The sequence below is a fragment of the Tinamus guttatus genome, unplaced genomic scaffold (genome assembly GCF_059628265.1).
Source record: "Tinamus guttatus ecotype Peru unplaced genomic scaffold, ASM5962826v1 Tinamus_guttatus_pri_ptg000489l, whole genome shotgun sequence".
NCBI lineage: Eukaryota > Metazoa > Chordata > Aves > Tinamiformes > Tinamidae > Tinamus > Tinamus guttatus.
The window spans coordinates 1,697,045-1,711,534 of NW_028289023.1; the positions used below are offsets into that span (position 1 = coordinate 1,697,045).

At 35.4% G+C, this 14,490-nt stretch overlaps 1 protein-coding gene across 2 annotated transcripts in view; it reads right to left on the reverse strand.

Annotated features, from left to right (window-relative positions):
• The window catches only part of ORC5 (origin recognition complex subunit 5), a 59,266-nt gene that overhangs the window by 25,001 nt on the left and 19,775 nt on the right, over window positions 1–14,490 (reverse strand). For both annotated transcript variants that reach the window (XM_010227995.2, XM_088533196.1), the window contains exons 10-12: window positions 14,019–14,131; window positions 12,490–12,537; window positions 7,419–7,529 (exon numbers count right to left, since the gene is read on the reverse strand). In XM_010227995.2, coding sequence (XP_010226297.1) covers window positions 7,419–7,529; window positions 12,490–12,537; window positions 14,019–14,131 — 272 coding nt within the window. The remainder of the gene's footprint in view (window positions 1–7,418; window positions 7,530–12,489; window positions 12,538–14,018; window positions 14,132–14,490) is intronic.

Below are 14,490 nucleotides of genomic sequence, written 5' to 3' on the forward strand. Positions count from 1 at the left end.
CAAGCACCATCTACAAATAATATCTTGAGAGAACAGGAAATAAAGAGAACGGAAGTTAAAGAAACTCAGTTAACGCAGTGAATTCCCTATGTTAAACACCATGCAATCCTAGAGGTGATCAGAGCACACTGGAATACAGAACGTTATGTTCACAGAGCCACAAAATTGATTTGTGAAAATTTCTGTGTATATAGAACACGTTATTACTGCTCTAGCAACTCTGTATGATCTACCTCAAAATCGAATCTTATCTGACTATATTTGAAAAGATCAGATTTATTGTAAAATCATAAAGAAGATGTATAGCTAAGTGTTGGTTTATAGGAATCAGCAAATTCTTAGAGACAGATCTTACTAAGATTAAAAAAATAACATTAAATAGCAAGGAGGTTTGAAATGGTTTGAAGGTTTGAGTCCATTTTTATGAGTGTGATAGAACAAACTTAGGAATTAACTTTACCTTCCTTGAACTGAATCATCTCTAGAGTTCTCTCTTTCAATACCCTTTCTCATCATAACCAAAATTTCTTCCATAAAAATAATTTCCAAAAGTTCATGATAATTTGTTCTTTTAAATGCGTTAGGCTATTTTTAACACATCAGTTAAGTGCCAAGGTGGGTACCATTACCAGCACCTCTTGGTAGAAATAAGTAATTAAAGCTTTTCCACCTGGAATTACTGAAGAAAAGAATTAAATAAAGAGAAAACAAATAGAATTTGATTAAGAAAGAATTTTTACATTAGGAAAACAGTCCAAGTTGCAAAACCATATTAACAATATTAACTCAAACATTAACTCAAAACAAACAAAATCCAATTAGGTCAAGCAATTTAATGAAGCTGAAACAAAACTATTTTTACCTCTAAGAAAACGTCTTTGTACCAATTATAACTATAAAGAATCAAGCATATTGGTCTGCCTATTCACAACTTTAATTACAAAGTATGACTTAAGCTAAGAACTAAAAATAGAGTTTTATTTTTCACAGACATACTGAGACTTAAAAAGAAATATATACAGTCAGCTAGGTGGATGAAAGTAAGGTTTGCTCCTTTTCTTTCAGATAACAGCAGGCTCTCTCAAGCTGCCATCATCGGTGTTACAGTGCTAACCTATGTTATCACGCTGTGCATCCCATTAAATTCCTATTTCAGCTTGTGAATTTCTAAAAGATTAGTCCCATGAACAGTAACAGAAAATGAGAAGGAAAAAACAGATTTATTTTTTCTTATATTGTTTACCTTTCTACCATCATCTTCCTAAATGTACTGAAATGAATGGATGAACACATTGCTATCCTTTTTAATCAATAGGTCAATTAAGCAAAATAAAGCACATCTTATGCATGTGTATCTGCAGAAACACATAGACAATATGGTCATATTCAACAGTACTAATACTAGCCTGGGGCTGCCAACAGCTAAGAAAGCCATTCTAATAATAATTTAATATTATTCTAATAATATTGAAAGCTTCTTTAGTGTGAGCAGCCATGAAGTCCCTGGATCAAAAGGCTACACCTACAGCCCTGCACGGGCAGAACACTTGCAGGCTACGACCCTATTATCCACGGATTTTTATGCATGATGTATTTATACAATATTATTTATACAAGGCTACTGATACTCTGTGTTGGCAAGATATGTTTGTGTACCTTCAAGGACATTGGAAGAGGAGGAAAAGTTTATCTGGTTCAGTAATAAAAATGAGACAATCCCAGGGCCTGTGGTTTACATCCCATCGTTCTGACCATAAAGAGGTTATGAAGCCAATGTTTTCTGACTGACTAGACAGAAGGGTGCATCATAATAGTTTTCATGAAGCCTAAAAAAGCCTTTTTAAACTTTTTCCATGTAGTTCACTGTAGTTTTTCCATGTAGTTTGGTAAGATTAGATGCTCTTCCCTCCATGAAATTTTAGTAGGACTATTCTGGGGAAGACAAGCCTCATGGCCAGACTGCATGAAGCAGCGTATTTATATTCACTCTCCTCTGACACAAGACGACAGTGAAATGCAGTCAGGCAGAGACAGAGGCTGATGACACAGTCCCTTGTAATTTAAGTAAGTCCAGAACTTGAGAAGTGCTAAAAAATAGAGAAGTACAGGACATGTTTGCTTATAAACCCCAAACAAACAAAACTCCCCAAACCCCACAAATAACCAACACTACCTATATACCTATATAATTAATCAACTCCAAAAGCCCCTTGAACTTCCAGGTACTTTCACTCTCAGAAATAAGATTATTGTAACTACATTTCAATAATAATTTCATGTTTTAATAATAATAAAAAAACCAATTCTGCAAATACATCCACACACTTGTATCTATATAACTGTTAGAATTGCTAACTTGAGGCACTCCTCCTGCTCTGTATTACCTAGAGAGTAATAAAACACCACGAAGCAATCCCCAAATTCAGACACACGATATACTGTAGGCAGGTCTTGAATCAGCTTGCAGTATCATCCTTGAGATTAAAAAGCTTTTAAAAAGATCTTCAACATAAAAGCAAGAAATGCCACCACAGCACAGATTAACTTATATCACAGTGAACGCTAAGCAAAGCTGAGAACAGTAGAGAGAGATTTTCTGCCACAAAAGAAGTCCAACACATGTGCTTAACTACATCACTTATCACAAAATTTACAATTTTTTTTCCTTAAAATTAATTTCTTTAAAAAATTATCATTGATCCTAGTTGTTTGTCAAGAGAACGGACAAGTACAATATTTCTGGAGAGTATGCAAAAAAAAGCAATTTAGAAGAAAAAAGCAGAATCAATAATTTTCCATATTTTGTTTGCTCTGAGAAAGACTCACTACAAAAATAATCTACTTATGGGCATAGGACCATTACAAGATCATGTCCTATATTTTTAATACGCTCCAAAATAAAAACAGTTTCCACCCCTCCCCTCTGTTCTGCTCTATAAAAAGGCCTCTCAGAATATTTGGCACAACACACATTTCTATTGTGGTGTGTGTCTGTGGAAACACACATACCTGCCCTAACTGTTCAACAGATTTTTTTTTTTTTAATTAGTGATAAACACTCTAGTCAGGCCAGATGTAAAACAATCACTAAGCAGTCCCATCACAGCAGCAAGGAGAGCTTCAACACAGGACAGGAACAGCTGATCTAGTAAAAAAAAAAAAAAAAAAAAAAAAAAAATCTCATTCTGCCAAGACTTGTCAAGTACAGAGTAGAAAATTCAGGATTTTCCAGCATTTACACAAACTGAGCGTGCAGAAGCAATCATGGAAATGAAAACTCCATGCGGAAGCAATCACGGAAATGCTTTTTCCAGTTGACACTAGTCCTGTTTAATCAGAACTGATATATCAAGGGGATCCATCATAAGGCATTAACAAAGTTAGCAGTATAGTTGTGATGCTCAATGCCCCAGAAAGCTAATGCCATAATAAAAGCAATTTATGAAAGAAGCAGATAACAAAACCACATTTCTTTCCAATCTTGCAAAAATTACACTATAGTTTATTCATGAAACGAGCCAGATTATATATCAAATATAAGAATATCACATTTGCCTCTAAGAAAAGCAACGTATAAAGCATTCTTCTAGGATACAACAGAGGAAGGAGTATTGCACATAAACTACAGAGTTTGAGTTTCTGTAAGTAATATTAGTTATTCCTTTATTTATTCCATGTGACAAGACAAGAAAGGAAGGCAAAAAAAAAAATAATAAAAAAAAACTTGTCACATTTCTATGTGTTAGGTAAAGGATTTTTCTTTCTTCTTTTTAAATGAAATGATGCTCCTCTAGCTCCCTCCAGCTGGGAGCATGCCACATGCATCACAAGATTGGGGCACTTTCAACAGATTTCTACCATATGGGCAGGTAACCTGCCCAACTACTACACAAAAGTGCATCTGAAGAAAACAAAATTAAATATTTATCCTTTAAATGGTTACAGAAATCAAAAAATAAGAATTTACATTATCTCTTAGTTTAAAAAAAAAAGAATCAAAATAAATGAAAGTCAAATTCAAACAAATTCTGTGACAGGGAACAGCAACCCACAAGTGTGTTAAAAACAGTACCTGACCAATCAGAACTAACAGGAAATCAATGAATTTTCTGATAGAGAAAACTTCTCAAGCACTGAAAACACAAGTAAATTTATATCCATACGTCCTATGTACTATACATACTAACATCAATATTCTACAAAAGGAAAAATCTCTTTTTAAATCCTTCACAAACATTTCTACACCCTGAAATGGCTCTTTATTTATTTATTTTTACTTAAAAGCATGACACACAACCCAGAAGCTTCAACTTTCAAAGCGGTCATTGAGAGTTTGCATTTGGAGAAGTTCAGTTTACATGGTGGGGAAAGAGGGTGATGCTACTCCCCTGTACTAAGGGGTGAGGAAGAACAAAATGAATGAGGCAAATGAATTGCTGATGTAAAGCAATTTACAGCAGGAAAAACTTAGTCTTGTATTAACTGTAAAGATCAGACTTCTGAAAGGAAGACATTCACTTTTTATTTGAATAAGGACTAAGACTCCATTTTAAGGACTAATTACCGTTAGAAGGCAAAAATTAGACCAAGATTCAAATACTACATTGAGATTTTATACTGTAGAAATGAAGCATTTTTCATAAATCCTAGTAAATTAACAGAATGCTACTTACTAATGCAAAAGTTTTATCTCGAAAAGCTAGTAAGCAGAATTTTTGTGGCTGAAAACTACACATGGAAACAATAAGAAGAAATATCAAGAAATCAGCAATGTGCCAGATCTAATACTTCTTGAATCTTTACTGAGATTGTTAAACTGCTTCAGAGCTGGAGTGGGCTATTTTCTGAGAGTACATGGGAGAATGAACATCATATTTGGCTCATGCCCAGCTTCTGACACTACAAATAAAAGAGTTCATAAAATGAGTGTTGAATCAGTTGACTCAGATTGTTGAAGCACAAAATGATTATTGAAGCAGCTGAATCAGTGGAAGTGATGAGCTGAATCAGTCAAAAAGTCAAATATTTGATATAAAATATTTTAAACTGTGTACAAGACAGTTTCAAGAGTAATTTCCATGAATACATCAATATAGCCTATATAAATAAGAAAACATAATCCTGCAGTACTTAATCAAAAATATGATACTGCTCCTAAGCATTTGCTTTTTGTTTTTTTAATATATATTTACAAAATAGCTAATATCACAATCAGTGGAATATAAAATGTGATTGCAGTACTCAAGAAAACAAAAAAAAATTAAACACTAATTCTGGCTTAAACACTATTTCTGAAATTTATTTTCAACTCTTATGTTTCATGTTATTTTACATTGGACAGGTCGAGAATTTCAAATTAAGGTTAATGAATTATCTTCAGAACTGGCAAAGCAAAACAGTCATCATTTATAATAATTTTGATATCAACAGATTCATCTCAACTTCTTTGTGGTAACCTGTGCTAGGCTTAATACAGCCTTTTTATTGTACTCTTATAGATCAATAACTGGATATATTCAAATGATAATACTGCCATCTAGTGTGAACTCTAAATTAGCAGAAATACTTGAAATTTTCATTCTGCAGTTTAACTAACAAGGACAGAAGTGGGAATTACACACGAGTAATTGTACACAAAGCCGTATGTCTTCAGTGCTGCCTAACTGTGTATTGGAATAATGATATTTGTTCTCTTGGTTGTATTTAAAAATCAGCCTGCTACGTAGGCAGAATAACTAATTTTGAAAATATAGAGTAAAACTGTGTTACATAACCACATAGCATTTAAGGTGGTAAATGCACCCCAAAGTTTCCGAAAATGATTGCAGGTCAAAAAAAAAAATAAAATAAATGATTTAAAGCTAATGCCCTATTCATAATTTTACTGTTTAATGCTCCTCACTCTTGTCACGATCATTCACTTTCACATTACTTGCATAAACCATCGATCCAAACTTCAGTTTGCTCCTTGAAACTTGGAAAAGCTCTAGGCAAAATTGTTACATTCAAGGACCACAGCAAGATCTGGCTTCAAACACTTAGAAAGAAGGCTTGATACAGAAAATGTCTATGTGGTGGATCGTGGGCAGAACTGGACCAAATGAAAGAGATTTCAACATTGTTTGGGTTATAGTGTATCTTCCGGTACGTCTCACAAGGCTCCTTTTCCTTTCCTACTGGAGTAAACCCAATTCTGCTCCTGTTGATATAAGTTCTCCTCACAGAACAAGAAAATCATTTTGTCTTTGCAATCTGAGTGCTGTAGTAATACAGGGAATTAAAAGATCAATACAACATTCACACTAAAGCAATTATCTCGGGCTACCCTCCGAGAGCCGCCAGATCATACAATGACCTTTAACTAAAGGAGCTTGAGAGAAAACATTAATTGAAAGCAGGTTACTGGATAGCTCTCCACTCCACCCATAAAGCAGCCGAGTCCCAACCACTATCAACAACAAAGATGTTCATATATCATTGATTAAATACAGTGCCACGATACTTTAGGTCCTGTATTTTTCAGTTAGAAGGTGTGTCTATTTGTGATGCAGTGTTCTGCAGATATGGAAGATGAATTCTGCAAACTTAAAAGTTTATGTAAGCTATGATGAATGATTAAAGCACTAGCAACACTCCTGAAGTACCCTGAGTATGTTTTCCTAGAACTTTACTCAGACACAGATGGCAGCTTTATTTAAATCATGGTTGAATTTCAGACCTAACAAGGAAGTAGAAAACACTTCTATAAACAGAAGTTGAGTGAAACTGGAGAGCAAAAAAGAAATGGAAATCCCTGCAGAAAGACATGGAAGATAAAAGAATAAAGCTGACAACAGAAACTCTACTTACACAGAATACGTAATTACACTTGAGAAACCCAGAACTCCAGAAGAAAAGTTTGGATTTACTGAATTTCACTCAAAACCACAGTTATGCTGCCATCTAGTGAAATGTCACATTCAGACTCTTCTTAGAGTGCAAATGAGCGCTTAGAGCAGGTAAAAAAGAAAATATTGCCCCTAAGATAAGGATATATCATGGGAAAAGGCTTTCACCTCCAAACGACTAATCCCTTTGGTTTTCTCTTGACTAGTAGATTATTAAACTCCTAACTTAAAATGCAAGTTGGCTAATAGACTTCCATCAGAAATCAAGGAACTCATCAACATGGACTGCATCCCAGCACCAGGAAAAATCTTAGCTATTAGGAAGTTTCAGACCGTTACACATATAAAACACTAAATTCATAGCTAATAATACAGAAGAACATTATCCTCCGCATTAGACTTATTAAATTACTGGCATGGTTATTTTCTTGTAATGTTTAATTAGAATGGTGACTCACCAAAGACAATGTAAAACCTTTTCATGAATCCTGGAAAGTAAAAAGGAAATAAAGAAAATAAGTATACCCTTACCTGGGAAAATATATTTGCAGTTGGAGCAACTCTGCTGTCCACAATGCTATATAATATTGCTAACAATCTGTCCAGGGGGAATGGCTTTGGCCCAAGGAGATGATTGCTGGTCTGCAATAGAAATAAAGGCTAAAATTCAACAGATTTTTCTGGAGTACCACAAGATGCTATCCTCACACACTTTTATTAGTCTCTGGGGAGGCATTATAATTCATAGTATTCTTTCTTAAAGCCTACTTATATATCATAGAAAACACTGAATATATGCTCATTGATCAATATAATGATACAGATATACAACTCTACCATGGCAAGAGTCCAAATTGCACAATGCATAATAAGTAAGAACATTCTGAGCTGTAACAGCGAACATAGAGCCAAATTTCCTATCTGCCACCAGATTTATAGATATGTTTGTCCTATGAATTACCTTGCTCTGTCCAAGGATTAAAGAGGAAAGACTATATTTTATAGTATTCTCAAGGTTTGCTCACAGTTTATCAATGGTAAGACAGCTCAGACATCTTAAAAGCACCCAGAATTACTAGTGAAGATATAAAGGTTTAGATTTATTCTACTGTCTATAGCCCGCCTATAATCCAAAAGCACCTACAACAGAGTACATAAAACAGTATCATTTAAAAATCTATAAAAGCATCAAACATTTTTAGAATAACTCTTTGTGTGTTTGGCTTCCCAAACACAAACGTGTTACTAGCATGTACATTTTGAGGACAATTACATTAAGAGAACATTCTACCAGAAGAGAGAGACTACTACTAGGTGTCTCTTGCTCTCATAGGGACAGCACTAGTTTCTGTAATGGTACTTGCACAAAGTTCTTATAAATCCCATTTAGAAAAAAGAAACCTACACGTAATACAAACAAATTGACTCATGTTAAATTAACTTCAAATCACACCATAATAGCATGTGTGCTGCTTTACTGCTAATTTTAACACTACTTTGTCAAAAAAGAATTGAGACGTATCAGTTAAATGACTTGCTCAAAAAAGTATCATATACAAATTCAGGACAAGGGTTCCTAGTTTCAAATATCATATTAAACTATTCCAGTATATAAACTTACAGTCCAGAACATGACTCGAATAACTTGGCAGGTTAGGTCTGTTCCAGTGCAGCAGAGCTCTAATTTTCAGCTGCCAAATCTGTATCTACTTTCCATGGATTTGAATAAATTCAGGATCATATCTCCTACTTTAACACCTTCAAAAACCGAGGATGCTTACAGCACAGCGCTCACAAGAGAGCCCTGTAATTGCTTGTCCTATGCTGCATCTAAAGCCTGCAGCTTCTCCTGGGGAGCAGGATTAGCTCTGCAGTCAGGAAATATACTGGCTCCTCTGAGTACTGGGCTGAGATGATTGGTAAAAATTGTACTAAAAACTACTGCCAAAAGACTACAGTTATTTAGAATTTTTAAAGCCTATCTAAGAACGTAGAAACCTGTAATGATCTCTAGACATCTAAATTAACGAATATGAAATCAGTGTCAATAGTCAACATGGGTGCTGACGGCAAGTACATGCAGGGAAGGTTGTAAGAGAACTCTAATGCCTGTCAATATGGTAAGAGGTTAAAGCCAACCCTGCAGCAACTTGATTTACAGAAAAAAAAAAAAACCCACAAAACTAAGCAAGAAAACCTCTAACGTTTGTTGAAAATTTAATGAGTCCAGATATGGACATTCTCCTGCCAGAAAGCAGAGTTTAGCATAATTATTTCCTGATTTTAAAGTCTTCTTTAAAAAGAATTAGTGACTAAGCAATGCATACAGAAGCAATCACAATTTCTTACAGAAATGTTTTACTAGATTCTGAAGTTACAGTGAAGTTTATTACTCATTGGGGGCGCATAGACAACCAAGACTCTTCCCAGAGCTCCTCCAGCTTTGGACTAAAACTTCTTCACAACTCAACTGACACTAGTGGATGTTCTGAGCATTACAGACTACTATACGTAGTAACATTGAATTTAACAGGAATCAAGTTCCTGATTTACAAGGTTAAATATGTTCTAAATGACAATCTCCTACAAAGGAGAAATGCAGTCCAGAGCAGAACTGGGCAGTATCAGACTTTGCTCTCTGCAAAAGTGATCACAGTGACAGTGAATCAGGGACCACAGTGACTTAGTGATTGCCCAGGCTGACAGTTCCGATGCAAGAATTACTTGTTTCCTTTTAAGTTTGTATTTCATTCTCTCTACTTTGACGCACTCACCTTCTGTTTTTGCAGAATACATTTACTTATTCTTCCTAGCAGCACAGGCAAGATTAAAGAAAAAACTCAAAGAAAAAGTTTGTTGCAAAATGATGTGGAGAAAGGACGTCTCAGGTACACCACCCAGCACTCCTGTGGTGCCGGTAGTTATCAGTAAAACACAACTCCTCATTCCTTCTTCAAAACAAAAAGCCACTTGCAGAGCATGTTTTAGCTTTTAAAATCCAGGAGGTGTCCCCAAATCTATCCCTTGGTTAACAAACATGGAAAACATCATCAAAAATGGAAAATATTGGAAATATGTGGTCAAAACATTACTGAAAACTTATTTACAGGCGAATATAATCCACTTCACAAAAACCTCAGCCAGGATGCAAGCATGGTATAAGCTACGGATTGCACTTCTGGTTCTATAGATGCCAGGACAGTGACAAGCACATTCCTTGTTATATGATAAAAAAGGGAACAAATATACAATGTGTCCACGCCGAGCAGCTAGCAAGCACAGGTAGCACGGACTAATCCCTGAAGTTACATTTAGGATACAGTCATTTCACAAGTTTATTGTTCTTGCTACTGTGAGTTCTCTGCTTCAATGGAATAATGTTTTGAATTTTCAAATTACTTTTTAGAAATTGTTCTTGAGGAAAAGCCAGAGTAGTTAAATAACACTGAAGTGCTTCTTCCAGAAGTTATATTTTATTAGAAGTCTTAAGCAAAAATGAACACCCATAAGAATGAGGATAGTTTTGAAACATCTCCACACCTACAACTGTAAAGAATTAGGTCCATAAGAACCTTCCGCAAGGAGTTAAGGCAGAGTAACAGTGAAAAAGAGTTTTATAAAATCCAAAATCCAATCCTTCATCTCACTGTAAGTCAAAGAAAGTTCTCCTCCATGTTTAGTTCAACACGACTTTTCACCAGCTGGCACTACTGGTGTGTGTGCCCTTTACCTACAGGGTACTGTGTTCCCCCTGTTTAACTGGCCTGAGTTTTAACAGTCCCACAACTTGAGCCATGTATTCACAATGTCAAATTTCTTAAACAAGAACAAAAATCCGAAGTGTTCTTTGGAAAGTAAAAGCTTAACCCAAACTTAATTATCTACACAAAAGAGAGCAAGTTCTTAAACTGAATTTTCAATCTTTTTATCTAAAGATGGAACTCTCTCATACACACATTTTTTTTTTTTTGAGTAGAAAGCACTTCTTAACTTCCCTGGTTGTTAAGTGAAACATCTCAAGCTGAAAGTTATAAATTCAGATGTGAATGAATCCTATGTTAGAACTGAGGCAGGAATGTTAGACTCATTCAAGAAGGAAAAAAAAAAAAAAGCCAAAACCCCCACAGTAACAAATGTGATCTACTGGGAGATTGACCCCTGGGGCAGCCCCCTCGTTCTGAAAAAGCAGCTTTGCCAGGGAAGACATCTCGAATTGTTTGTCACTGCCCTGGCAAAACATTGCTCCAGATCAACCACAACGACGTGACGAGACCCAGCAAACTCTGCCCTTATCAGCAACGGGACAATTAATGGAACGATAAAGGCATTATCCTTCTCTTGAGGAATTTGTGAGATTTACCTTTTCTGATAAGGAAGTACTAGACTCTGGACTGAACAAGGAGTTGAGAATCAAGAAGCCGATTTTAGGCTGTTCCTAAACTTTTAAGGTAGGATTTGTTTCACCTAATGTTAGCTCCCTGTCAAGTACAACGCACAACCAAACCAGTTTTCTAGGCTCCCATTACAGGCAGCAGAAGCTAATCAATACAGTCAATGGGGTGATTCTTCTGCCCAAGTGGAGAACCTGCTTAGGCTGAGATGAATCACACCCTGTACTCCCCTGCCTGCAACAACCTGCTCTGCACTGTCTAGACAAGCCCATCAGCTTCTAGAGCTACCTTGAACTAGGTGAATCTGACCTATAAATTTGACTTTAAACAGGTTTTTCTGAGTATACTTTTATACACTTTTTGTGTACTGATATACACGTGATGTGAGCATGGATCTGAGACACAACCTGAAGAAACGAGTCTTTACTCAAAGATTAGATATCATCCTCTATTCCTGTATTTCAACTTCTTTACTGTAAAACTGCAGTAGGACAATCTACAAGTCTACTTTTAGGTGATCATATTCTGCTGAAAATAAATCAACAAGTTATAAATGTTAAAAATTGATTTTTTTGCATTAAATTATAAATACACATAATACATGCACTTGCTCTTCCTAGTGTATCAAGCTTCTGTCAGCATAAACTGGTGCAACTCCACCGAAATTAAAGATGTTTAGCTATGCCCATGAATGTTTAGTTAGTCTGATGGAATTTCTGATCACTTTATTTTTCCTCCATAAACTACACACAGGACTGCAGAGTTTCCAATCCACAAAACCTGAATTTAAGCTCCAATATTTCACTGCCTCCCTAGGAACTAAAGTGATTTGATTCTCAAAACTGTTAGTCATCTAATTGCTGCTATTGTTATGACAAACCAAACCTGTTAATCGCCTCTAATATTCCTGAGAGAAATTCTGAGATCTGGCTCCTCCACGTACGAGGCTGTTCAATTAGTTTTACTGCTAGTTTAGTGATACAAAAAATACGGCTCTAGAAGACAAATTAATGCTACCGCTAAAATCCAGTACAAACATAAGCATCACACAGAAATTAACATCAAATAAACAAATGCACTGGAACTGGTTACTTCACAAAACACAATCTTTTCTACAGTCAAGCATACACGAGGCAAACCAAAACACTAAACCAGCGTAACAGCAGAGGAAAAATCTGGGTCATCTCAGAACAGAAAGGTAAAATACGTACCTTTTCATGTTTCTTCATAAAGTTGGTCTTCTTCAGTTTCCCATGATGCTGTAAACAATAAAAGACAAAAATCAAATGATATACAAATATTTTGTTCATTCTTTAGTGATGACAGAATCAAGGAAAAAATCAAAGAATTGTGCATTATACGTCTTAGGATAGCATGCTATTTTGGTTCTGTTTTCTTAACACCTCCATTATTTCTCTTTGCAGTTCCTAGTAAGGGTATACTTGCACATTATTAGTTTTAACCGGGAATTTCATGTTTCAGGTATGATCCTCCTATAAACCTTTCTCTCTAGCGCTCTCTTAAAAAGATTGAGGGATAACCTGGAATGAGTGAAGATTGACACGATCTCTTTAAGGACAACCTTTGCTTTTTTTCACTTGGTAAAAGTAGTTTCTTTGTAAGAATTTTACTTGATAAACACAGACTAAGGAAACACCTAGGCAAAATCAATCTTGGAACTCAAAGAAACAGGAAACCCACAGGAAACAAGTCGGTAAAGCACACTACCAAAAACGTCTAAAAACAAGTATTTACAACTTTTTCTTTGAGGGAACTTTTTCAATAAGCATATTCTTTCTTACAAACCTCTCACCTCTTGTTCAATTGTTCGCTCTCCTCTGCCATAAACACTGTACATTTGTACACACAGACACATTAATACACTGTAATAATGTAGAATATCTTGAGGTTGGTGAAACGCATAGAAAACACGACTAATGAATGAATTTTCTGAGCCTCTAAAAAATGAAGGAAGGTAGATTTGCAGGAATATCCAGATTTTTGGCAAGGTTTGGGACTCAGACTACAAACAGCAGCACCATAGCACTTATTTGCAGCATGACCAAGATGTAGTCCAAAGGGTAAAAAAAAAAAAAAAAAAAAAAGGTGGTGGTGGGGGATAGAGCAATTATTTATACATGGCAAAAATCTACAGAGAAGGAAAAAAAAAATAGAGCCTCAGTCCACAGTCTGATATAGAAAATGAATTTATTAATTCTAAAACACGCAGTATATTCACTTCAGTATAAAAAGTACTGGCTAATAGGACCCTATCTCCTGCAAAAGCAATTATTTGGAGGTTCTTGTTTGAAAAGCTTAAAGCTGTATAAATAAGATAATAAAAGTGCTATGTCATCTTATTTTGTTAAAGGTAAACTCAGTGAAATAAACTGCTGTGCTTTGCATCTTCCTCTAAAATTCAAATGTGGTTTACATCTAAGGATGCTGCAGACACTTGACTAAAATCTTCAGGAAAGAGCAGTATCAACTCACAAATGCAAGTGACAATCCTTCTGTTTTATCAATAGCATGCATGGTTTGGCCTGAAGAGCAAGGAGGTTTTATTAAACACGAATAACTAATCATTACCAATTATATTATGTGATCCACAGACAAATTTAGAATCAAATCAAATGAGCTACTTACAGATTTCAAAATGAACTGCTAAAAGTTCTTAATTGGAAAAAGCAGTCAGTAGGAATCCAGAAAAAGAAAATGAAACAAAAGCCACAGCCATTACCTTAAGAAAGAACCTCTTGTCTGTCCTAACAGGATTGTAGGAGGCAAGGTAGGCAGCTATTAGAAGGAATTTGGAGTAGTAAGGAAGTTCCACGTGTGCATGTGCAGAAAGTCCTATTAAAAAAAGGCATTTTATCAGTCCTGAAATCCACTCCAGTTCAAAATTAGACTTCCCTGAATTCCATTTTCTCTAGTCTATATGTGTTTTTCCTGATGTATCCCTGTAAATCACATACTTACTATAATCCTGTTACCACACAAGTATAATCAGTACAGGGGCAAGGAATGATGATATGTAGCTGCGACTCTTCAAATAAAATAAAATTAGTGCTCTAAATCCCTTCTGGATTTTTCTCAGAAGCTATATTTAATCATCAGAGATTCATAAATCACTAAGTTGTGATCTCCCTATGTGTAATATTTGCAGCATTTTCATTTAAGGTAATTTGGATGTCAAACAGAGTAGGTGAAGA